General features: G+C 55.3%; 1 protein-coding gene across 11 annotated transcripts in view; it reads right to left on the bottom strand.

Annotated features, from left to right (window-relative positions):
• Positions 1-3127: 3127 nt before the first annotated feature.
• TNRC18 (trinucleotide repeat containing 18) overlaps positions 3128-24517 on the bottom strand; it is a 100318-nt gene continuing 78928 nt past the window's right edge. For all 11 annotated transcript variants that reach the window (XM_074345606.1, XM_074345614.1, XM_074345613.1 and 8 more), the window contains 12 exons: positions 21833-22254; positions 17998-18150; positions 17548-17689; positions 15508-15625; positions 14940-15015; positions 14743-14851; positions 12084-12200; positions 11249-11413; positions 9441-10759; positions 5223-5459; positions 5041-5115; positions 3128-4669 (listed from right to left, as the gene is read on the bottom strand). In XM_074345606.1, coding sequence (XP_074201707.1) covers positions 4463-4669; positions 5041-5115; positions 5223-5459; positions 9441-10759; positions 11249-11413; positions 12084-12200; positions 14743-14851; positions 14940-15015; positions 15508-15625; positions 17548-17689; positions 17998-18150; positions 21833-22254 — 3140 coding nt within the window. In that variant the 3' untranslated portion in view covers positions 3128-4462. The remainder of the gene's footprint in view (positions 4670-5040; positions 5116-5222; positions 5460-9440; positions 10760-11248; positions 11414-12083; positions 12201-14742; positions 14852-14939; positions 15016-15507; positions 15626-17547; positions 17690-17997; positions 18151-21832; positions 22255-24517) is intronic.

Below are 24517 nucleotides of genomic sequence, written 5' to 3' on the forward strand. Positions count from 1 at the left end.
TTGAACATCGATCCATGTGTCTGTTGGCCATCTGTATGTCCTCTTTGGGAAAATGTCTATTCAGGTCTTCTGCCCATTTTTTTCCTGCCCATTTTTTAATTGTTTTTTTTTTTTTCTATGTTGAATTGTATGAGCTATTCCTATATTTTGGATATTAACCCCTTATCAGGCACATCATTTGCAAATATGTCTTTTCATTTTGTCAGTGGTTTCCTTTGCTGTGCAAAAGCTTTTCAGTTTAATTAAGGCTCATTTGTTAATTTTTGCTTTTATTTCCTTTGCTTTAGGAGACAGATCCAAAAAATATTGCTACGATTTATGTCAAAGAGCATTCTGCCTATGTTTTCTTCTAGGAGTTTTATGATTTCCAGTCTTACATTTTAAGTCTTTATGTATATGGTGTTAGACAATGTTCTAATCTTTCAGGCTTTTTATATGTAGCTGTCCAGTTTTCCCAGCACCAGTTATTGAAGAGACTGCCTTTTCTCTGTTGTATATTCTTGCCAACGTTGTCATAGATTAATTGACCATAAATGCTTGGGTTTAATTCTTGGCTTTTTATTCTGTTCCATTGACCTATGTGTCTGTTTTTGTGCCAGTACCATACTGTCTTGATTGCTGTAGCTTTGCAGTATAGTCTGAAGTCAGGGTGCATGATTTCTGCAGCTCCCTTCTTTCTCGAGATTGTTTTGCGTATTCAGGGACTTTTGTGTTTCCATAAAAATTTTAGCATTTTTTTTTCCAGCTCTGTGAAAAGTGTCATTGGTAATTTGAAAGGGATTACATTGAATCTGTATATTGCCTTGGATAGTATGGTCATTTTAACAATATTAATTCTTCCTATCCAAGAACATGGTATATCTTTCCATTTGTGTCTGTTGTCTTCAATTTCTTTCATTAGTGTCTTATAGTACAGGTCTTTTGCCTCCTTGGGTAGATTTATTCCTAGGTATTTTATTCTTTTTGGTGTGATGGTAAATGGTATTGTTTCCTTAATTTTTTTTTTATTTCATTGTTGGTGTATAGAAATGCAACTAATTTCTGTATATTCACTTTGTATCCTGCAACTGGTAAATTCACTGATGAGTTCTAGTAGGTTTCTGGTCGCTTCTTTAGGGTTTTGCATGTGTGGTGTCCTGTCTCCTGCACACCATGCCTGTTAAAGTCCTCCACCATTGTTATGTTACTGTCGGTTTCTCCCTTTATGTCTTAATGTTTTCCTTATGCATTTAGGCACTCTTACGTTGGTTGCATATATATTTACAATTGTTATACCTTCTTCTTGGATTGATCCCTTGATGATTATGTAGTGTCCTTCTTTGTCTCTTTTTAACAGTCTTTATTTTAAAGTCTATTTTGTCTGATAAAGGTGTTGCTAGTCTTTCTTTTGATTTCCGTTTGCATGGAGTACCTTTTCCCGTCCCCTCACTTTCAGTCTGTGTGTGTCTCTAGCTCTGAAGTGAGTCTTGTTGGCAGCAAATATACGGGTCTTGTTTTTATATCTGTTCAGCCACTCTGTGTCTTGATTGGAACATTTAGTCCATCTGCATTTAGGGTAATTACTGGTATGTATGTTCTTATTGCCGTTTGTTGTTTGGGGCTTGTGTTTGTAGGGTTTTTTTTTTTTATTCTCTTGTGATTTGATGACTACGTTTACTGATTTACTTGGATTCCTTTTTTTTCTTTGTGTATCTATTACAACTTTTGGTTTGTGGTTATTGTGAGGTTTTTATGTAGCAGTCTGTAGACATGTGATTAAATTGCTCATCTCTGAATCTCAAATGCATTTTAACAACCTTACACTTGTACTCTTCTCTCACAATGACTGTTTTTGTTATAATATTTTACGTCTGATTATTTTATATATCCCTTAACTGTGGGTGGGCTGGGTGAGCAGACTGCAGGATTGTGGCTTTCTGGTGTTTGCCCCCTGGTGGGTGAGGCTGGGCCAGAGGCCAGAGCAGCTTCCTGGAGAGCAAGCCAGGGCCCAGGAGTTTCTGGGGCTGCTGCCTGCCCACTGATGGGTAGAGCTGGTCCTGGCCCCTCTGGAGGGCAGGGCCGTGTCTAGACGTGGCTGTGGGCTCAGGAGGCCTTTAGGCAGCCTGACTGCTGATGGGTGGGCCATCAGCTGTATCCCCACCCAGTCAGGCGTTTGGGCTGAGGTGTCCCAGCACTGGTGCCTAAGGGCTGTTGGGTGGGGCCAGGTCTTGGCGCTAATGAGCCAGAGGGAGGATCCCACAGCGGAGACCGCCTGCACGAGCTTCCATGCACTAGACAGAGCCCCCAAGAATGGCCGCCACCACTGCGTCCCCAGGGTGAGCCACAGCTGCTCCCCTGACCCCAGCTCTCTCGGAGATGCTCCAAAGCCAGGAGGTGGGTCTGGCCCAGGTTCCTATCAAATGACAGCTTCCACCCTGGGTCCCAGAGCATGTGATATTTTGTGTGCGCCCCTTTAAGAGTGAAGTCTCCATTTCCCCCAGTCCTGTGGGACTCCCAAGATTAAATCCCGCTGGCCTTCAGAGCCAAATGTTCTGGGGGCTCATCTCCCCAGTGCAGGACCCCCAGGCTGAGCCGCCGGCGTGGGGCTCAGCACCCTCATTCCTGGGGGAACCTCTGCAGTGCAGTTATTCTCCAGCCTGGGGGGCGCCCGCCTCCTACCCGCCTCAGTGTGGTTCCTTCTTTGTGTCTTTAGTCATTGGAGACTTTTTTGGTAGGTTCCAGTCTTTTCCGTCGATGGCTGTTGTGCACGTAGTTGTGACTTTGCTCAGGGTCTTTCTGCTCCGCCTCCTTGGCTGGTCTCCAGTTCCGCGTTTTAAAGTTAGAAAAAGGAGATGCAAGTTCTCCAGCCCCAACCTGGCCAAGGAGAATGTTCTGCACTGGCGGACACGGTCCAGCTTTGGCTGCCCAGTACGGTAGCCACTAGCCATGGCTGGCTGTTGACCACCAAACACATGGTTGGTGCAACCAAGAAATCTTTCATTTCCTTTCTTTTAAATTAACTCCTGTGTAAACAGCCGCATGTGGCCAGAGGCTGCTGTCCCCCCAGAAATGCCCACACTGCCCCCCGGAGCCGCTTCTGGACACCAGGCCCACCCCAGCCCCAGAAATGAACTACTCCAGACAACCATACTTTTCCAATTATAGCTTTTTCTTTTTTTTATGAAAAAGATCACACAGAATCCGCCAACAAACAAAAAATTCCAAAAGAAACTTAAAAAAAAAGGAAAACAATAATTCCCCCAAAAAACGAAACCAAAGTCTGGCTTTTCCTTCCCTTAAGATTGTCTGGACGAGGCCTCCCGTCCCCTGGGAGGCGCGGGGGCTGCTAAGTGCTTTTGTGGGCTGAGCAGGGCCGCCGCCCTCGGCCGGCTCCCTCTCCGCCTCCCTCAGCCTCTGCTCTGAGTCCTTCTCCATCCTGGGGGCAAGTACAGTGCACCTGGGCCGGGGGGGAGCGGGGGGTGCGTTTGGGACAAGGGGCCGTGAAGCTGGGTGCTAGACACTCACAATCTAACAGGAAATAAAAAATAATATTCTGCACGTCAGAATGTGTTCGCTTTTTTTTTTTATAATTTCATAGCTATTTTTTCACAGTTTTAAAAAGTTTATATTTATATATATTTATATATATTTATCTTTATATATATAATTAAAAAGTTGACTCCATTTAAAGGCGTATGATACAGGGGAGAGAGTCTCTTGGTACAATAAAACTGTACAGGTTAAGAATTGCCGCCTCCCTCTGGGCTGGCCGGGGCCGGGATGAGGGTTTCAGCACCATCGGGGTTGTCTGTAGTGTGAGGGTCTGGGCCGGGGGGTGGGGCCTCAGGGCGCGCAGCCCCTCCACCTGGTGCCGGGCCGGTGCTCCTGGGTCCCACCCCCACCTGGCTCTGTTCCCCGAGTCCAGGCCATCCTGAGAGGGTGGAGGCCGGGCCTCTGGCAGCGCCCAGAGCAGGCCTGGCCTGGTCAGTGAGGCTGGCAGGTGTGGGGCTGCCCCTGTCCCACGGCGGGAGGCTTCGGGGTGGGCTCCATGCTGAGGGGGCTGGGCACGGGGAGGACCCACAAGCAGTGGGGACCCCCGAGCCAGCGTCAGTTTGGTTCCTTGGAAGCCCCCTCCCCTCTGAATCCCAGTCGGCATCAGCCTGGGGGCACCGGGGTCCTGGGGGCCCAGCCCGGCCAAGTGCTTACAAGGTGGGGGGGGCCCTGGGGGGCCGGCAGAGCCATACCCTGATAGCTGAGAGGAGCCCCTGTCTGGGGGCACCGAGGGGTTGCGGGAGGGGGTCTGGAGACGTGTGCACACGTGCGCACACACGTGCATGCATACGGGCACACACATGTACACACTCACGTGCCAGGGCGTCCACGGGCACACTTGCATGCACACAACCAACGCACGTGGCCCCGAGCCGTGGCAGTGATGGCGGTGGCCCGGCGGCCCTCGGGCGCAAGGCAGCGGGCAGTGCGCTCAGCAGAGCACAGGCACGCCGTCGGTGGAGAAGATCATGCCCGTGGTGGGCTCGTAGGTGCCCGCGAGGTAGTACAGGCCCTCGCTGTCCTGGTACTTCTTGGTCTTGAGCATCTGCTCGTACTGCTCCAGGCCCACCACCAGGCACTTGTGCGACACCGTCTGCACGTCGTTCTCATCCACGTGGGAGGACTGGTACAGGGCGCGCTGCAGGCAAGGCGGGCGGGCATCAGAAAGGGAGGACCCAAGAGAGAGCCCCCGGGGAGAAGCAGAGAAACAGGATGGACAGAGACTAAGAGACCCAGGGACTGATACAGAGACAGAGAGACTAAGAAACAGAGACTGAGAGACAGAAAGGAACACACAGACCAAAAGAGACACAGAGGAGTAAGAGACCTGAGGAGTAAGAGACCAAGAGTGACAGAGATGCAGAGACTGGGAGAGACAGAGACCAGGAGCCAACAGCTCAGACTCAGAGACACGGGGTTGGGAAGCTGAGGACACGGGAGCCCGGGCCCCTCCTGCGCCGGTTGGGGAGGGTTGGCAGAGGGGCCCCCACCCACCCTGTGCCCTCTTACCTCCATGAAATCCTTCCTCTGGCTGGAGGCCCGCAGGGCCGCGGGGAGGCTGCGGCCGGACTTCTGGTCCCAGTGCTGTGTGTGCAGACGGGGGGGGGGGGGGGGGGCTGCGGTGAGCCTGGGCCCAGCCCCGGGGCCGGCCATCACCCCCAGCACACCCGCGCGTGCGGGGCGGCGCTCACCTGGCCCTCGTGGAGGCGCTTGCCGGGGCTGGTCTCCTCGGGGTGGTAGAACCACTTGACGCGGACGACCATGTTGCTGCCCCACGACTCCCACATGCTCTGGATGCGGCCGATGTAGGGCAGGTTGGGGCGGCCGGCCGACAGGAACACGGCGCAGTCCCCGATGCGGATCATCTCCTTGCCGCGCACGATGGCCTTGTAGAAGAGCTTGCGGGCCTTGCCTTTCATGCCGCGGCGCTGCGGGCGGGCGGAGGGGTCAGGCCCAGGAGCCCCTCCCCAAACCCTGGGGCCCCACAGGGGCGGGCAGGAGGGCAAGACACCCCCTGCGTACTCTAACTGGGGAGCCCTTGTCCATACCCAGGGCAGATGGGGCCTCCAAGAGGGGCTTCCCATAAACGCAGGAGTCTGCTGCTCTTGGGGACAGTGTTGGCCCCCAAGGCTGGCAAGGGCCTGTGGATGTCCCAGCAGAATCCCCACCCCTCCCGCTGGGGCCTGATGCCAGCCCTTGAGGCACAGCCGGCCCCTGCTGACCCCCAATTTCCAGACAGGGAGGTCCAGGGAGGAGACACGGGCCATGAATCCAAGGGGCTCATGGCTGCGTCTCTGGACAGAGCACATCACTCCACGTCCCCTCGCTGCCTCGCACACTGGGGCTGCCACAAAGCAGATTCATTCAACACGCCCCGGGGTGACAGACACAGCTGGCCACTCACTGCAGAGCCTCAGTCTACACCACCCCAAGTGGCGCAAGGGCTCAGTAACAGTCAGCCCCCCAAGTGGCCTGATCAGGGGCAAGGGAGTGGGGCGTGGGCTGAGGGCTGTCCCTGAGACAGTATCAACCCCCAGGCATGGCCAACTGCCCCACCCCCTAGCTTCTCCAGGAAAGCCACTGACTGAGATCAGAGCCTGTGGCCTGCAGGGTCTGGCACTGGGCCCACATCTGCCAGGCCCATGATGTGTCTGGGTTTGTTTGTTTTTTTAAATTCATTCAACAAACATTTCCTAAAGCTTCCTTGGTGCCCTAGCCTGGGCTGGCAATGGGACAGACAGACATGCAGACTCCAAAGAGGGAAGAGACCTGCCATTAGAATCCAAAACCCACCACAGAATGTAAATTGATGCAGCCCCTATGGAAAACGGTGTGGAGATTCCTTAGAGAACTAAAAATGGAGTTTCCATATGATCCAGCAATCCCACTCCTGGGCATGTATCCAGAAAAGATGAAAACTAATCCAAAAAGACACCTGCACCCCAATGTTCACAGCAGCACTATTTACAGTAGCCAAGACATGGAAGCAACCTCAATGTCCATCAACAGATGACTGGATAAAGAAGTTGTGGTATATATACATAACGGAATACTACTCAGCCATAAAAAAGAATGAAATAATGCCATTTGCAGCAACATGGATGGACCCAGAGATTATCATACTAAGTGAAGTAAGTCAGACAGAGAAAGACACATATCCTACGGTATCACTTATTTGTGGAATCTAAAAAATGATACAAATGAACTTATTTACAAAACAGAAACAGACTCACAAACAGAAAACAAACTTATGGTTTCCAAAGGGGAAAGCAGGGAGAGGGATAAATTAGGAGTCTGGGATTAGCAGACACAAACTACCATATACGGAATAGATGAACAACAAGGTCCTACTGTATAGCACAGGGAACAATATCCAATATCCTGTAATGAACTATAATGGAAAAAATATGAAAAAAAAATGCATATATATGTATAACTGAGTCACTCTGTAGTACACCAAAAAGTAACACAATATTGTAAATCAATTCTACTTCAAAAATAAAATCAGAAACCAAAAAAACTCCCAACTCACCACAGCACCAGGCAGCTCTGGGATGTCACCGCACCCAGGGGAAAATGTCTGAGAAGCCAGGCCTGAGCAAAGCTCTGCTCTGCCCTCACGTGGAGCCAGCACCCGTTCACCTCAAACTGCTTTAAAACTCTCATTTCCCTTCTCATACTGGCCACTAGGTGGCTCTGAAGCTCCCCCTGCTTTTTTTTTTTTTTTTTTTTTTTTGGCCTAAACAGGAAAAACCTACGTGCTAATTTCCTACTTTATCCAGCTGTCCCTTTTCTACTCTTATCACTGGATCCCTGGTAGTGACAGATCTTTTGATGTCCAAGCCACTGATTTCTTACTGTTCTGTAAACTGCTCAAATTATTTTCAGCTCAAGGCATGGTATAAGCTGATTCAAGGTGAGACAGTCGGCTAAGATTTCTAAACCAACTCATCTTTGACAACAGTTATGTTTCTTGGCATCCATGACTACTCTCCGCACGGACTCACAGATGTCCCCCTCGGTCCACGGGCTCCCTAGTGGGGCTGACCCCGGCCCCCACTGGCAGGCACAGGACTTGATCTGGCCAATCCAAACATCCCACCGTCTTCCTGGGTATTGTAATTGGCTCAGGGATGGGCTCAGGACCTAAGCCAAACATGTCCCACCAACTTTAGCCTGAACCCCTGGGAGAAAGACACATCCTTCCTACCGTCACTTCTGAGCTGGCAGGTCAGCTGAAAGTGAAGGGCTCCCTGTTGCCAAGAGGGGAGGGGCTGCCAGAGAAGAAGACCAGCACAAAGAAAGGAAGGAGAAGCTGAAGCCTGAAGCACAGGCCCAAGAGTGGGTCTGAAGACAGCCTTTGGGCCCCTGGATCCAGCTGTACCTGAAGCTGACCACCCTGGACTGTTCTGGTAAATGAATTTGGCCCTATGCTCTAACCTCTGCAGCAGTAAGCACTCTCAGTGACACTGACATTGGAACCTGCAAATGGCAGATGCTAAGATAAGGAACAGGCCAATCACCATGGGGGCAGGGCAGTGAGGACGTGCCTGTCCTCAGCTCAGAAGCTATGGCTCCTTGATTTGTTCCTGGATAAAGTGCCTGCCAGGATCAGGACTCCAGGGGGCCTGGTCTGGAATGTCAGAGTGGGGCTTGTCAGGAAAGCTCCTACAAGAATCTACGTGCTCAAGTTTGCTGTCTCCAGTGGGGACCTTGCCAAGAGAGCCTGTGTCAGCCAGGAGCCAGCAATCCAGGGGGGTTTAAAGTCAGATAAGCTTACGCCCTGCAGGGTTGGAGAAGCGGATCATCTGCCCCAGAGTCAAGGAGGTGCCTCAGAGGCAGGGGAGCCAGAGGAGAGCAGGAGCTGTGGGGGAGGTCCCCGACTTCCTGCTCTGCACCCCTTGCCTGACAAAGGGGGGAACCCCACCCTATTCTCAAGAGCCTTTGGGGTGCAGCCTGAGTGGGGGCCCTAAAAGGCTGATGCTAAGACAGGATCCCCCAAGCCAGTCTTGATTCAGAACACCCCCCCTTGCCCGCTTCTCCAGCCTTGTTGACGCACCCCAGGAAGCTGACTAATACAAACATGCCAGAAGCTTCCCAAGCTCTTCAGAGGTACAGTGCTAGAGACCCTTTGAGTTCATCACTGTCAACCCCAACCCCTAAAATCTGCCTGGCAGAACTGGCGTCAGAACCAGCAGGGTGCCCCCTCCAAGCCCAGCTCTGGTGTGGTGATGGCGGAGGCTGTGGGTGAACCAGCGGGCTACACCTGTGGACCAGGGGCCTGGGGTGGACTGGTGACCACCACACTGTCCCCCTTCTGCACACAGAACCTGTGTGTGTGTGCACGTATATGCAGTTACATGTGTGTGTGTACGTGCGTTCATGTGTGCATGCACGTGTGTCTGTGTGTGCACAAGGCACAGGGAGGGCCAAGGGGCTCCTTCTGCAGAACAACCGTGGCCATAAGACTCAGACACAGCCAACCAGAACATTCTGCCTTCGAGCCACACTGATTAGCTCAGGGGTGGGAAGTGATCCAGCCAGGCCCAGCAGACCCAATCCTGGCAAACAGAGGGAAAGAAGTGCTTTCTGCCGTGACTGCTAAGCTGGCCGGCCGGCAGCCTCCAGCCATTCGTTTTCAGTGGGAATGAAGCTCAGGGAAAGCAAGCCAGGCTGCTTGGCAAGCTGTTTTGAGAGACCTGGCCGCACGGTAACTAAAGGCCCATGAAAGGGATCTGCGTGGGCCACCTGGGTTCTGCAGGGGACGGACCTGGGGCCTGGGGACTAGAGGGAGGGGAGTCAGGGAGAAGCCACGCCCGTCACCCCCCCTCACTGTGGGGCTACTGGGAGGGCTGGGGAAGGGTGCTCAGGACACCCCCCCACCCCCGGCCCCTCCAACACCGAGCTACCTGGGTGGGCTTCCCGAACCACTTCCAGAGCTGCCGGGCAGGCAGGAAGGCGGCGATCTTGGGCCGGTTCTCCACGGACGGCAGGCGCTGCCGCTTGGCCAGCTCCTTGGTGGTGGGGAGGTGGACGCCCTCTCTCTTCTTGGGTCGGCTCTTGGCCCCGGCCCCGGCCTGAGCCTTGGGCGGCGGGGGCTGCGGTGGGGGGGCCTGGGGCGCGGGCGCCGGCGCCTTCTTGCCCGGGGAGTGGGCCGAGGAGCGGGCCTTGCCCGCCTGCTTGGGTGCCTTGCTGGGCAGGGCCGGTGGGGCGGAGGGACCAGCCGTGGGGGCAGGGGCGGCCTCATCGTCTGAGCTGCAGGAAGAATCGTCTGTGGTGGAGGAAGAGGACGAGGAGGAGGACGAGGAGGAGGAGGACGAGGAAGAAGAGGAGGAGGAGGACGAGGACGAGGAGGAGGACGAGGACGAGGAAGAAGATGAAGAGGAGGACGAGGACGAGGAGGAGGACGAGGACGAGGAGGATGAGGAGGAGGACGATGAGGAGGAGGACGAGGAGGACGCCCTGGAGCTGGAGGCACCGCAGCTCCGGCCACCGCCGCCGCCCTGGGCCTCCTCCTCGCCCTCGGTCTCTGAGCTGCTGCTGCTGCTGCCACTGTCACTGCTGCTGCTGCCGCCGCCGCTCTCCGACTCCTCGGCCCCGTCCTGCTCGGCCCGGCCCTTGTCTGGGCTCTTGGGCTTCCCCGAGTCCTCGAACGAGAGCGCGGCCCCGGGCTCCTGGGCCAGCTCGCCATCCGCGGCCTTGGGTCGGGCCGCCTTGGGCTCGCCGCCGCCCGCTGCCGGCGGGTAGCTGCCCAGGCCCAGCAGGCCCTTGGGCTCCTGCCAGCCCCCAGCCCCAGGGTCCTCCCGCAGCAGCAGGGCCTCCTTGGCCTTCTTGCTCTTGGGCGAGGTCACACCCTCGTGGTCCAGCTTGACGAGCAGCTCAGCCTCCTCGCCAGGCCTCCGGGCGCCCTTGGAGGCCGCCTCCTCAGCGGCGCGGGCCTTCTTGGGCTTGGGGCGGGTAGCGGGCATGGTGACGAGCGGGGCGGGAGCCAGGGCTGCGGGGGTCGCCGGCAGCTCCCCAAAGGGCTCTGGAGCTGGGCAGCTGGCGAAGGTGGATGGCACGACGCTTGGCTGTGGCGGTGCTGGGCGAGCCTTGGGGGCTTTGGCCCGCTTGTCCACGGGTTCTGGGGGGCTCTTCTTGGAACTTGGGGTGCTGATTGGCTCCAAGGCCAAAGGGGTACTGGGGACCTCATCCGTTGAGCCCCCCTCCTCCAGGACAGCAGCTCTGTCTAGAAGAGAGAAGTAAAATGCACGCTGAGGCCAGGGCCAGGGCCAGGGCTTCTGTCGAGGTGCCGCCGGTCCCTCCGCCCCGCCGGCCCTGCCCAGCAAGGTACCCAAGCAGGCGGGCAAGGCCCGCTCCTCGGTCCACTCCCTGGGCAGGAAGGCGCCGGTGCCCATGCCCTGCAGAGGGTGGGCGGCAGCGGCTTGGGGTCTGGAGACAAGTGGCTCTCTCACACTGTCGTCCACGCATGTTGGCCCCGATCTGGCCCCTGAGCCTGAAGCACTTTGCTCTGGAATCCAGTGGGAGCACAGGCTGGATGAATCTCAGCTCTGCCTCCGACAGATCAACATGCCTCCCTGAGCCTCAGTTCCCTAATCTGTCAAAAAGTCTGAACAGCCTGGTGACATAGAGCCCCACAGAGGCGGGGAGCGGTCTCCGTGCAGAGGCCCGTGTGTGCAGGCCTGGTGTCCCGGTGGGCCGGGCACAGCCGACGTACCGCTCTTGGCTTTGGTGCTGGGTTTCCGTCCACGGCCCCGCGCCTTGGCACCAGACTCCTCGGACCCAGGCGTGGCCCCATCTTTGCTGTCCCCAGTGTCCTTGCTGGTCTTCCGGCTGCGGCGCTTGGCGCTCGGCACCAGGAGGGCCGGGGACGGCTCAGCACCTGCCGGGCAGGACAGACTGTGGCTCAGGCCTGGGTCTCCATTCCCCTGGCCCCCAGAGTGTCGTCTGTTGTGGGGAGAAGGGATGGGGAGGAACCCGATGACACGGCAGACCCATTTGGCCTGCCCGGATAGCTGGGAGGCCCCGAAGCGGGGATGCAGCTCAGGTGTCTACACACAGGCTCCACAAGGGTTCCTCCAGTGAATGAGCCGGGCTCACTCTGCGGTTTTAATGATCCATTTGAAGGATGTTCTGGAAGTCAAGCAGTCCTGCATCTGAATCCTGCCTCTGCCTCTAACTAGTCACTGGACCCTGAATAAGCCATTTCACCTCCTTAAACCCCAGTTTCATATTGGTCAAAGTGATGGAACTTCCAGACACATAGGACCAGACAAGACCTGGACACTATCACGGACACACGAGAGTATAAGTGTCAGTAACATTACTGATCCCTGCCCTGGCTGGGACCGCCCAGCCTGTGGCTGGTCCCATGGGCCTCGGGATGCAGACCTGGGAAGCCCTGGGACAGTCCTCGGGATCCCACCCTGGGGGTCCCCACCCACACTTTCTGCCACTTCCACCCCCGTGGGTGCAAACGGTCCAAACTGCAGAAAGAGCCAAGAGCCGGCTTGAAGGGGTCACCCCAGCTGGGTGGCAGGATCACCACTCACACTGGATCTTATAGTCAGGAGGCAGGAGGCGGATGTGGGAGAGGGGGATCCTCCCAGTGTCCCCGTCATCGAACTCCACGGTGATCAGGTCCCCATCATCCTCGAGGCCCAGCAAGCCTGGTGGAAGAAGGGCAGGGTCAGGGAGGCGGGCGGACCTGTGGCTCCCAGCAGGCACAGGGCATGGAGGGGAGTACAAGGGTGGGTACGCAGTGGAGCAGAAAGTGTCTTCAGAGCCACACAGTACTGGCGGGGTACAGGCTCCCCTGTTCCAGCCAAATGTGCCCCAACTTTGGGACACATGCCTGTGCCACTCCCAAGACCCCCAGACCAACAAAGGCACGGCTAGGGTGGGACCACCAAGGACAAAGGGAGCAGTCAAGGGGCTAGTGGTGGTGACAGTGCCTGCGTTCCGGAAGACATTGGTGTGGATGAGCAGAACTGCCTTCATTCTGGGCTCTCTGCTCGGTCAGGGGCCTGGAAGGAGGCGACACCACCGAGAAGGAACCCGGTTTTCACAGGCGAACCCTGGAAAGACTCAGCCCTGGGGAGCCCTGGGACACCCTCTGCTGAGCACCAAGCTCCTCTGCAGGCAGGTGTGTGGGGGACCCCACCACTGGACAAACCAGGGGTCACATGGCAGCAGGAGCTGGGAGGTTTATGCCTGGAAACTGAGCACAGCAGAGGGTGGTGGGCACCCTGCTGACCAGGGGTGATGGGGAGTCCACACTAAGGATGACCCCCAGCCTCATTCCCAAGTGCCAGGCGCTGAATCTGGATCCCCGAGGACAGAGGCCTTGGGCCATCTGATGGGAGAAGAGCCACAGGTGCTTATACTTGGTGTCCCCCAACAAGACGTTCCTGCCACCGCTGTCAGGAGGGCCTGCCCACACATGGAGCTTACAGCCTGCTTGCTAAGGAGCTCCAGTGACCAAAGAACAGCCTCTAATAAAAGACACAGAACAGAGAGGTTCTGGGAACTCAAAGAACAAGCACAGAGCCCCCACAGAGAGAGGAAGGGAAAAGCAGAAACGTAACGTGAAAACGACGTATCCTTGGAAAATGTATACGTGAAACAAAAAGAGGTTATAAAAGAAAAGAACAGTCAGAGAATGAGAAAGAACTGCTGGGAATTTTTTTTAATGACAGCAGAAATATCCAAAATTCAATGGAAGAGAGAAGGTAAGAGTTGAAGAAATCTTCCAGAAAGTTTAACAAAAAGATAAAGAAATAGACAACATTGGGGGGAAAATAAAAACCAGTGTTGAGGGCCACCAGATGTGTGAGTTCCAGGGGAAAGAGAGTAAGAGAGATGGAAATCTCAAAGAAGGAATACAAGGGAAGTTTCCAGGAATGAAGGAAATTTGCCTCAAAGTCTAAGCCCCCTTCCCCCAAACGCCCAACAAAACACACACACACACACACACACACACACACACACACACACACACACACACACACACAGAGCAAGCACATGATTCCATCTAGGAATTATGAGAAGATTCTCATTTTCCAGAGGTTTTTAAAAAGCCAGTTTTTCATGAAGATGTGGGAATAACCCTGGCGCTGAATGCCTCCAACATCAAAATCTAGGTAGAAATGGAACAGTGACTTTGAAAAGGTGAGGTGAAATTACTTCCAGCCTAGAACTTACACCAGCTCAAGTCACTCCGAAGAACAGGCTGGAACAAGGCGATCTGAGGCACGCGTGTACTGGAGGAACCTACCTCCCATGGACCCTTTCTCAGAAAGCCACACGCTGGGGGGGGGGGGGGGGGCGTGGCACAGGAGAGAGAGGACTGGAAGGCTCAGACTGACGCGCAGGAAAGTCCCGCGGGTGACACCCGTGAGGCAGCAGGGGGACAGACTGCTCTGGGAGAGCTGCATCAAGACGCACTTTGACCTTTTTAAGAAGACTTCCTGCCCAGCATCCCCAGTCCCCACCTTCTGGATTTGTACGGGTGACGTCAGGTGGCCAAGAGGCAGGCGACACCTGGCACCTGGTTTTGTTCTCTGGATATAACAAACATCCACATCCTCGTCTCCTGGACAAGGTTTTGCAACGCCGAGGGGCGCGCCGTCTGTCTGTCTGTCTGACGCCCAGAGCCACGGCTTCTGGGCTACCTGCTATTTTGCCTGGCTTCCAATCTCTCTCATCTGCTGACAACGTCAGCTTTCCTGGGGAAGCCACCTTCCCATCTCTCGGTCCACACACAGAATGAGGACATCAGTCTCACTCGTGAGCAAAGACGAGCACAAGACCGGGGCCGGCGGATCAGACTCATGGCAGTCAGTGAAATCCACGTGACCCAAGCCAGGTCAGTGGGGCTCCATCCCAGGACTCGCACGGGAAAAGGGGGTAGTTCTCTGATGGCAGGGTTTGTTGAGATGGTGAGATACAGCCCCCAGGAGTCCGGTGTGAAGCCAGCATGGGCGAGAGCACCATGGGCTGATGGATGCTGGGAGCTGAGTCCTGAAGACACTGTGCGAACAGTACCAGGGTCCGACCCTGCCCAAAGGCCCTGTCTGTCTGCGTTTATACAAGCTGATAAAACTATGCGTAAGCCCATGTGAGTTGGGTTTCAGGAACTGAATGAATCCATGCTGACAGGCTAGGAAACCGGGTGCCAGGGAGGGTCTTGAGGAGAGGGGAACATCTCACCTCGGACCACGGTGCCCGGGTAGAGGCAGCGGTACTGCTGGCTCCAGTAGGCCGCGATCCTGGTCCCTTGCGGCAAGAAGCGAGTGGAGGCCGGCCTCACATCGATGATCTGGGAAGGTGAAGGATTGAGTGCCAGGTGGTAACAGGGACAGCCCCAGCCCCATCCTCCCAGCAGCCCCGCTCCCCCTCCCCCTCACCGCCTCCTGCAGCAGCTGCTCCAGGCAATAGATGTGGGGCCGGTTCCCGCGTTCACCCTCCACCACCACACGGTATCTGCAAGGCCAGGGCAAGTGTGCTGTGAGGTTCCCATGGGGAGCCCCGTGCCCCAGACTCCCGGCCCCACCAGTGAGCACCAGCTCTACCTCCTGGACTACCAGGATGCCATGCTGGAGCTTGAGGGTTTTCTGACTTGCTGTGTAAACCTGGGGCAGGTCCCTCCCCTTCTGGGCCTCCATTTCCTCATCGGCACAGCTAGGGGCCACAGATCCACGAGAGGCCTGCACGCTCTCTCCTGCTCCTTCCCACTGAGCCCCTGCCACCTGGGGGCCCGCCGTGCCCACGCTGGCACACCCTCAGAGTGCACTGTCCTCCCAGAGTCCTCCGAGCTGGCCCAAGCCCCTGCGAGGGACGCACCACTAGCCCAGCCCTGTGGAGGGGAAGCTGCAGCTCAGAGAGGTAAAGCTATGTGCCTGGAGATGCCCAGCCAGGCCCCCTGGACACAGGACTGGGTGACAGTCTTCGGGCTCCCAGCCCGGCCCTACTCACATGTCCGGCGAGTGCACGGTCTGCACGTGCCCCGCATACAGCAGCTTGTCATCCATGGGGATGAGCACGCGCAAGCCGTCCTTCAGCTCGTCCTTGTCAATGATGCAGGAGCGAGGGGCTGCGGCGGGGGCAGTGAGGCAGGGGCAGCGTGAGACCCTCCCTCCCCGTGTCTCCCCTCTGCCAAGCCAGCCTGGTCACCCTCATCACCCCTCCCAGAGGGGAAGGCCCAGGGTGCCTGCAGGCCTGTGTGTGGGTAGCTTGCACCACTGTGCGCCCGCACAGACGGGCTCCCCTCCCAGCCCCAGTGGCTGCCAAGATCCCAGGCAGCTGTGAACCCGGGGTGACAACTTGCATGTGTTGCCCCTCCCCTCTCTCTGGGCCCCGGCTCTGCGTCCTCAGACTCCACCGCCGCCCCCTCAGCCACACCCCCAAGGCTGTGCCACTAGCTGTCCCACTGGAAAGCTGTCTGCTCTGGTGGAAACCGATTCCCACAGCCAGGCTGTCCGCACTCCCCTCCCCACTCCCCTATCTCCCCCAGGCCTCAGCCCAAGGCTGCCACTCCCTATCGCCGCCAAGGGCCACTCCCCGGTTTACACCATCCCTTCCTGGGACCCCCGCCCCAGGCGCCCCTCAGTTCTCCTCCTCTGGGCCCCGCCACGCTGTTTCGGCCCCTGGGGGCTGCTCTTCTCTCCCTGCAGGACCTTAAGTCTGGCCCCTCCTCGTTGTTATCTCACACAGAGACCCACGGCCCGCTGGGCAGACAGAACAATGGGCCCACTTCCTGGTCCCTGCCTGAACCTCCACCCCGGCCACAGCCTCGCCGTGGGTGGAGTGGACTTCCCACCTCTCCACCTTGGGCATGGCCACATACCTTCCTCTGGACAGTGGACAAGGTTAGGAAGTGCTTGATTCTGGACCTGGGCCTCAGGAGGCCTCAAAGTTTCTACTCTCCCTCTTGAAGCTCTGGCTGCAGGGCCACGAGAAGCACACACTTTGGCCAGCCCAGTGGTCCAGGTGGATAAGTGGCAGGGGGGCAGAGGAGTCCCTGCATCAGCGGACCCCTAGCCATCCCATCATTATGGGAGCAAGCCTAGATGAGGCCAGCCCCACCACCCTGCTGACAACTTATTGCCACCCACCACTGAGTCTGAGCAGTTGGCTGTTACATAGCAGTAGCTGACAGATACACTCCTAAACCAGGTGACAAAGTTCTTCAGGGTTGACTCTGCTCCTCCTCTCTCTCCATCCTCATCCCCATCCAATTCATATCCTCAGTCTCTCCTCCCAGCTCCAGGTCCCCAGGTCCAAGTGCCTGCTGAATGTCACAATCCTGGGATACCCTCTGGGCAGCCCCAACTCCAGCCAGCAAAGCCCAGCACATGATCATCCCCTGCTCCCCTCTGTGATCCATCTCAATGACAGCTGCTCCCCATCCCCCAGTACCCATCCACACCTCTTCTCCCCTCACCTGCTCACACAGCCCAGCCCACAGCCCACGTGATCTCCCTCCTAATGAGCTCAAACCCACCCTGTCTCCCTCCCTGCTGCCACCACAGCAGCCCCACCATCACTCATCTGGATCCTTACAACAATCCTCTCAACTGAGCTCCCTGCCCACCAACCCTTTCCCCAGCCCCTCCAACTCCTCCTCTACTCAGCAGAGTTCATTTCTAAACTGATCTGACCACACTGATCTCCCACCTACGACCTCTGACAGCTCTGTGATTACATCAGGACGAGGACCAAACTCCTACCCAGGCCCTCGAGACTCTGGGTGGTCTGCTTCTGCCTGCTCCCTAGCCCAAGGCTGCTCTCTCACCCCCTGCTTACCAACCCAGAGTCAGGCTGGCCCTCCTTGAGTTTACCGGTGGTACTGTGCACCCACCCAACCCCAGGGCCTTTGCACATGCCATCCCCTGTCACTCTATTCCCCACCCATCTCCATGCTAGCTTAGCCCATCTTAGGCCCTGGTGACTGCTCCATGGGAACCTCCTGCACTGTCATATTCCAGGCCCAAGTCAACATAGCATCACAGGTACCCGGAGTTAGTGGCCGCTCCACAGTCCCGCCACGTGGCAGATGCTCGTCCTCAGAGAAGCTTGAGTCTTGGTTGGGTTCAAAGTCCTCCTCGGCAGCCATGCTCTCCATGAGCTTGCTCACGGCTCCCCCCTTCCCCCGGTTCTGGGGACAGAGAAGGACAGACCATCTGCTTAGGGCATGACAACCGAGTCCTGCCCAGCCAGGACCCTCCCTGGAAATCTGGGGTCACAGTCAGGCCATGATGGGGTCTGCCATGTGGGCAGTGGGGCCCCAGCTGGGTCACCCCCTAGGCCAGGAGAAGGACGAAATGGGCTGAGGCAGCCACATGAGGGATGGGTGAGATTGAGGGGACACCCAGGCAGGCCCCCCTTCGTCAAGCAAGCAGAGCAGTTCACCCAAGCCCGGGCCCATGGGGAGCAGGGACCTGCCTTGTGGCCAGCAAGCCTCACCTCCTTTTTCACCTCCTTCCCTTTGGCCTTGGCCTTGCTCCTCTTGGCAGCGGCTGGGGAGCTGGTGTGAGGGGCCCGGGCCTCGGGGGCCAGGGCGGGGCCGCGGGGCGGGGGCAGTGAGCCTCCAGACCCTGCCTCCTTCCCCTTCTTCTTCTGGGGAGGGAGCAACAGAGTGGCCGTCAGAGGGTAGGGGAGGCCCAGGTCCCGCTGCTCACCCTCGCAAGAGAGGAACGAAACACCCTCCCACCCCCGGCAAGTATTTCTGGTTTTAATCTTGTTTTATTACTGCCATGTATCACCTATTGTTTTTTTTTTTTTAAAGAGACAACACACTAAAGTGTATAAACATTAGTTCCTCTCCAAGGATGCCACCAACCGCAGAGGTTAACTAGAGGGACCAGTAACAACATGGCGTGTCCTTCCAGAACCTTCCACAAGCACGTATCATCATGGAAACACGCAGGCTATGCAGTCACATTTGTGCACACCCAGTACTTTTATTTTTAAAACACAGACTGGAATTTACCAAAAGTTCCACTTTGCAACTTTCCCCTCCTGGCATGTCTACTATACACAGAGGTGGCCTCACTTTTAATTTTTAACAGCTGCCCAAGGTGCCTCAGTGGGGGGATCCAAAATTCACGTGACCACCCCCTCATGGTGGACATGAAGGCCGCCTCTTTTTTCCCTCTTCCAAATGAGGCCACAGAAAACGACAGAACCAATTCATCCTACAGGCACATTCCTGGAAGGAGCGTTTAAAACCGCACCGCTGCCACCTGTGCTGCTTCCCAATAGTCCAGCAGTGGAGGGGCGCCACATCTGCGCCAGCTCAGCACCCCCTGGGGTGGCTTGGGGATGCTCCCCGCACTGGTGAAGCGCAAGCTGGGCCGGGGCACAGCTCCATTTGTCAAAGGAGTGGAAACAACCTAGATGTCCAGCAAGCTGGTGCGTCCACAGATACAGTTACAAGATTTATCGCAGTGGCCCAGAGTCCCTTCCGAGGAAGAGACGCTGGCGTGGGAAGTGAAGTGATGCTACTCTGGGCAAGAGGCAGGCTCAGGCTACAGAGGTCACGGGGCGGCGGGGGTCGGGGGTCACTTTATGCCTTTTAAAACAGACGTGCCTAACATCCAACGACCAAGTCGAGGGGCCAGGGGAGATGGAAAATTAAGAAATAGGAAAATGGAAGACTGGGCCAATGTTACCAAGACAACAGCAGAATTCACAGCTTCCACATTAGACTAGTGAAATTCAAAGCAAACAGCATTAAAAGGAACAAAATGGGAAATGTTATAAGGACAAAAGCTATGCGTTTTAATCCCCACTTGGGGGGAGGAAAATATATATATAACACACATTATATCTTCTTGTTTCCGATGCATATTTTAATCCTAGTATCACTTCTGAGATCAGAAGGCACCTTGGGGGTTGAAGGATCATTTTTCACATGGTTATGTCTCCTTTTCCCCTACTTCTGTTACCACATAACAGTTCATCTTAGGGTGCCCGTCTCCGCAGCTGTACACACAGGGGCAGGGGGAGTCAACAGCAAGAAAAGTCATCTCCGAGTGGATTTTCACTTTCTTCCTTTTCATCATCCAAATCACTGTTACAATCAGATAAAACTGATAACTGTTCTTTTTTCATTGACCAGAAAGCCCATTTCTGGGAAACTTTTTTTTTTTTAACAAGAAAGTAATTCCAAAAGTGACAAGTTCTGTACACAGAACAGAGATGTTCAGTGCTTGTAGTAATTATGACAGCAAAATATCATCGTCAACCAAATCACAGACGGCTAGCATGGTTGATGGTGGGAGATACTGAAAACCACTACAGGATAGCCAGATGGTGGGATGTTATTCAGCCATTTAGAGATAGTGATTTTTAAAAAAATAAAGTAAAATAAAAGCTTATGGTATATGGAAATGCACGAGCTATAATGCCAAGTCTGAAAAGCAAGATACAAAAGTGTATCTCACAAAACTATGAACAGTGGTTGTTCCTGGAGTAATTTCCTTGATGCCTGACTTCTCCTTTTGTTGACAATGTATTCTGTTCCAGTCTCTTACTGTATCATCAGAAGGCTGGGATCGGGTGAGCCCCTGGTCCTCTCTCTCCCCACCAGAAGATGCCATCTCGGGAAAGGCCGAGAGAGGCAGGGTGGCCCTATGGTTAAGGCCCACGGTCTGGCTCTGGACCCACAGTGTTTGAAGCTCAGCTCTGATGATCATTAGCTGCTGGGCTACCTGGGCAGGTTCCAGGCCTACCTGTAAAGTGCAGTTAATATGAGTAACCTACTCACGTGGCTTTGTGAGTATTCGACTGTGACATCCTAAGAAATTTCTATTTGGTCTCGGCCCCCTTTCCTAACCCAGAGCTCCTAAATCCCTTGGAATTTCCTAAGTCACAGGAGGGTCTTTTGTTCTAATGAGGTGACTCTTGGTGAGCCCTTGCATGGCTTCAGGATGGAGCCTGGTCACCAGAAAGACCAGCCACAACTTGAGGCATGACATTTTCAGCCCCACCCCCACATCCTCCAGGGACAGGCGAGGGACAAGACTGAGTTACTCATCAACCGTGCCTCCGTGATGACGCCTCTGTGCGTCTCCTCCGATGGGTTGTTCCTGAGTTGCATCCTTTACGATAAACTGTAAATGTGAGTAAAGTGTCTTCCCATGTTCTGTCATTCTGGCGATTTATCAGCCCACAGAGGTGGTCATGAAAATCCCTGATTTATAGCCAACTGGTCAAAATGCATAGGTGATAATCTGGGACTCGGCGACTGGCGTCTGAAGTGGGGGTGGGGTGGGCAGTCCTTGGGGGCTGAGCCCTTCACCTGAGGGGTCTGCACCAACTCTGGGTAGTTAGTGTCAGACGTGTCATGAGCAGAGTCAAAGTTCTCCTTTACCAACAAGTCAAGTAAATGTGGTAAAAGTGGTTGGAACATGCCTGGCCCCTACCATGGGTCACCTGGTCTAATCATCATCATTATTTATTATTCCAGCACCTTCTCTCCGGGGGCCAGAAAAATCTGAGACGGCTTCAGCCGTGAGGAAACCAGAGGTGAGCACAAATCAAGGTGCCTGTGGAGGACACTCGAATGCAGCCCTGCCTTCATTACCACCCATTATCAGGAAACCAATGCCGAGTCTCACCCCTTTTTGTGGCTTTCTCTAGAATGACAGTTATTTGAGGGTTTGCCCTTCATCAGGGACACAGGGTGGAGAAGCCTGAGTCAGAAAGACCACTGTCCAGAGCTGGCTGTTAGGTCTCAATGCAACCACCTCAATGGGGAACAACTGGCCATTAGCTTCCTAGCAGCCAGTGCAAGAAGGGAAACAGGTCTAATCATCAGAGTTCTTGAAAAGCCAGTGTTCTTAGCTTGCCACGTAGGCGGTGGGAATTCAGGGAGCTGGTGTGCTTGGATGGGGGGAAGGAAATCCTATCTGTGTTTTCACTAAGCTCTGGAGAGATGAGGTTTTCCTTCAGGTGAGAGCTAAGACTTTTGTCACCAACAAAAATCGCTGTGACATAGCGCATGGCAGTTACTGCAGAGACTTCGAAATGTTTAAGCTCATCACTTCCAACGACGGCACTTAACTCACTAGCCTGGCTGCCGGGTGTCCTTATCAGAGACACACCTAAAGGGGCACACGGAGTGCCCATCACAAATAGAGGTTTTCGGTTCGTGGGTGACTGTGTTTCAGCATCACTGTTCCCCTTTGGGGTCCCTGCATCTCACACAGGTCTCAGAATCTCACTGAGACGGTAGGACAAAGGGCCCCCCTCCCCGGCCCCGCCCCGCGCCGCGCCGCGCCGCGCCGGGCCCTACCTTCCGGGGGTCCTTCCTGTCCTTGGCGCGGCCGGCGTCCTTGCGCGGGCTCGGCGGGCCCGCCTTGCCGCAGCGGCCAGGCTTGGCGGCGGCGGGCGCGGCGCTGCTGGGCGCGGGGGCGGCCGAGGCGTCGTGCAGGAAGATGCGCTCGCTGCGCCGCCGCGTCCACAGGTCGTCGTCGCTGGCCTCGGGTCCCGCCTCCAAGCCAGGCTCCTTGGGGCCCCGTGGCTTGCGGGCCTTGCGCCCCTTCTCGGCCGCCAGCTTGGCCTTGTCGGGGCTGCTGGGGCCGGGGCCCCGGGCGCCGGGCGCCGCCAGGGAGGGACCTGGCTCCCCCAGCCCCTTCTTGGGCCGCAGCAGCCCGGCGGGCGACCGCTTCCGCACCTTGACCTCGCTCTCCGAGTCGGTGTACTCCAACTCCGTGCCTGCAGGCGGGCGAGGGAGGGGCTGTGGACAGGGGCTCCTGGGTCCTCACTCCTCTCCCACCCAGCTGCCCTGGCCACCAGCAGAAGGGCCACAGCCCCATTCCTCCTGCAGGGGACCTCACCACGCGTGGGAGGCTTCTCCCCGTTTCCTGGGAGGAATCGGAGGCCGAGAGGGAAGGACTTACCAGCCACATGCCTGTGAGTGGTAGGTCCTGCTGGCCTCACGCCTGTCCCAAACCCCCCTTGTCTGCCCAGACTCTGCTCTAGACGCCTCACCCCAAGAGCACCATCTGGGAATGTGGAGATTCCTGCCTGAGCACGTGTGTGCCCCAGGGGAATCCCGAAGCCAGGGCAGGTGAGCTGGGGAGGGCCCCACACCTGCAGGGCTGCACTCTAAGGAGGCAGGTGGGAAAGCCCACACAAAATCCCCGAGCCCGGTGGGGCTTCTCCTCTGCTTCCTGGTGCCACTTCTTAGAGCTGGGCGGTCCCTGGCACCCACTCCCCCTTCTAGAAAACCGGATTCACCAGAACTCACACCGCCCTGGGGCCCAGCCCCTCCTCTCACCCTGGTGGAAATGCCCCCTCCCACAACCAAGAGGCCAGCTTCCCTCCACTGCTTAGAGCCAGGCCCAGAGACGGGAGCCAGGCCAAGAATCCAAACCAGGGAAAGAATCTGACCTAGGGGCTGGTAGGTGCCTCACCCCGTACCCACCACATGGGACATGAGGAGGCTTTCCTCCTCCAGGCAGACTTCAGGGATGCAATGTCTGTGAGAGCCCTGGGCTGACCACCCCAGATAGGGACTTGCCCTGGGTCCCAGAGCAGTGAGCTGAGAAGCCAGGGCTGGACCGCAGGCCCACTGTCCAGGAGGGCTCCTGTGGGAGGCCCAGCTCCATCACCCCAGCAGATGCAGCCGCAGTAGTAAGGGCGGAGCCAGGGGAGGGGGCACACTCCATGGGAAGGAGCCATTTGCAAAGCTTAATGATCCCATTAATTAATCTTTTGTTAACAGACTTCCTGCTGCAGGGGAGGCAGCTGGGGGCTTTCATGGCTGATTAAGGTACAGGCCATAAAACACCAGCCTGAGAGTTCTGCTTCTGAGTATGACGGAATGAGACCCCACATGACAACAGACACCCTGCATGAAAGCACCAGAAAACCTAGAAGATGCACTGCAAGGAAGCGAGTCCGAGACTGGACAGAGCAGTGACCGAGAGTGGACACTCGCTTGGAAGAGGGGAGACTGGAGCAGCACGGGTAAGACCAGGTCAGAAGACAAGTGATGATGAGACCAGTAAGGCAGCACGAATGGTGCCTGGGGCAGAGGGAGCCGCGTCTGTCAGGGTCCTGCAGGGGGGACAAGCGTGAAGCCCAGAGAGAGGGAAGGCGGGCCGGGGCAGGGAGCTGAACCCACGTCCTTGACCCCCACCCAGCGTCCTGTGCAACAGCCTCTTCCCCCAGAAAACAGGCAGTAAAGGAGGAACAGAGGAACAAAGAAATAGACCTAAAAACAGGCCAAAAAATAAGAAGAGAGGACGACACAAAAAGAGATTGAAATTCAAGGGGTAAAAAAAGATACAAGATACAAGTAACCAAAGGAGAGCTGGAGCAGCCGTACACACACACGTCACTTTACCACACTTCACAGATGCTGCGGTTTTTTTTTTACAATTCAAGGTTTGTGACACCCTGTGTTGAGCAAGCCTATCAGCACCATTTTTTCAACAGCATTTGCTCACTTCATGTCTCTGTGTCACATTTTGGTAACTCTCACAATATTTCAAACCTTTTCATTATTACTATATTTGTTATGTTGATCTATGATTAGTGATCTTTGGTGACATAGTGTGATTCACTGAAGGCTCAGATGATGGTTCTCATTTTTTATCAATAACGTATTTTTTAAGTAAAGTATATGCATTATTTTTTAAGACATAATGCTACTGCACACTAAATAGACTATGGTATATAAACATAACTTTTATATGTCCTGGGAAACAGAAACATTTGTGTGACTCACTTTATTGTGATACTGGCTTTTTGTGGTGGCTGTACTAATAACAGATAAAATAGATTTTAAGACAAAAGTTGTTACTAGAGACAAAGAAGGACATTTTTAAAATTTCAGATTATAAAATTGTCAATCCATCAAGAAGACATAACAATTATAAACAAATATGAAAATAATCCAGAAACCTGTAAAAAAAGGTTATACACCATGACCAAGTGGGATATATCCCAGGGATGCAAAGTTGGCTTGACA

This window comes from Camelus bactrianus, chromosome 18 (genome assembly GCF_048773025.1).
Source record: "Camelus bactrianus isolate YW-2024 breed Bactrian camel chromosome 18, ASM4877302v1, whole genome shotgun sequence".
Classification (NCBI taxonomy): Eukaryota; Metazoa; Chordata; class Mammalia; order Artiodactyla; family Camelidae; genus Camelus; species Camelus bactrianus.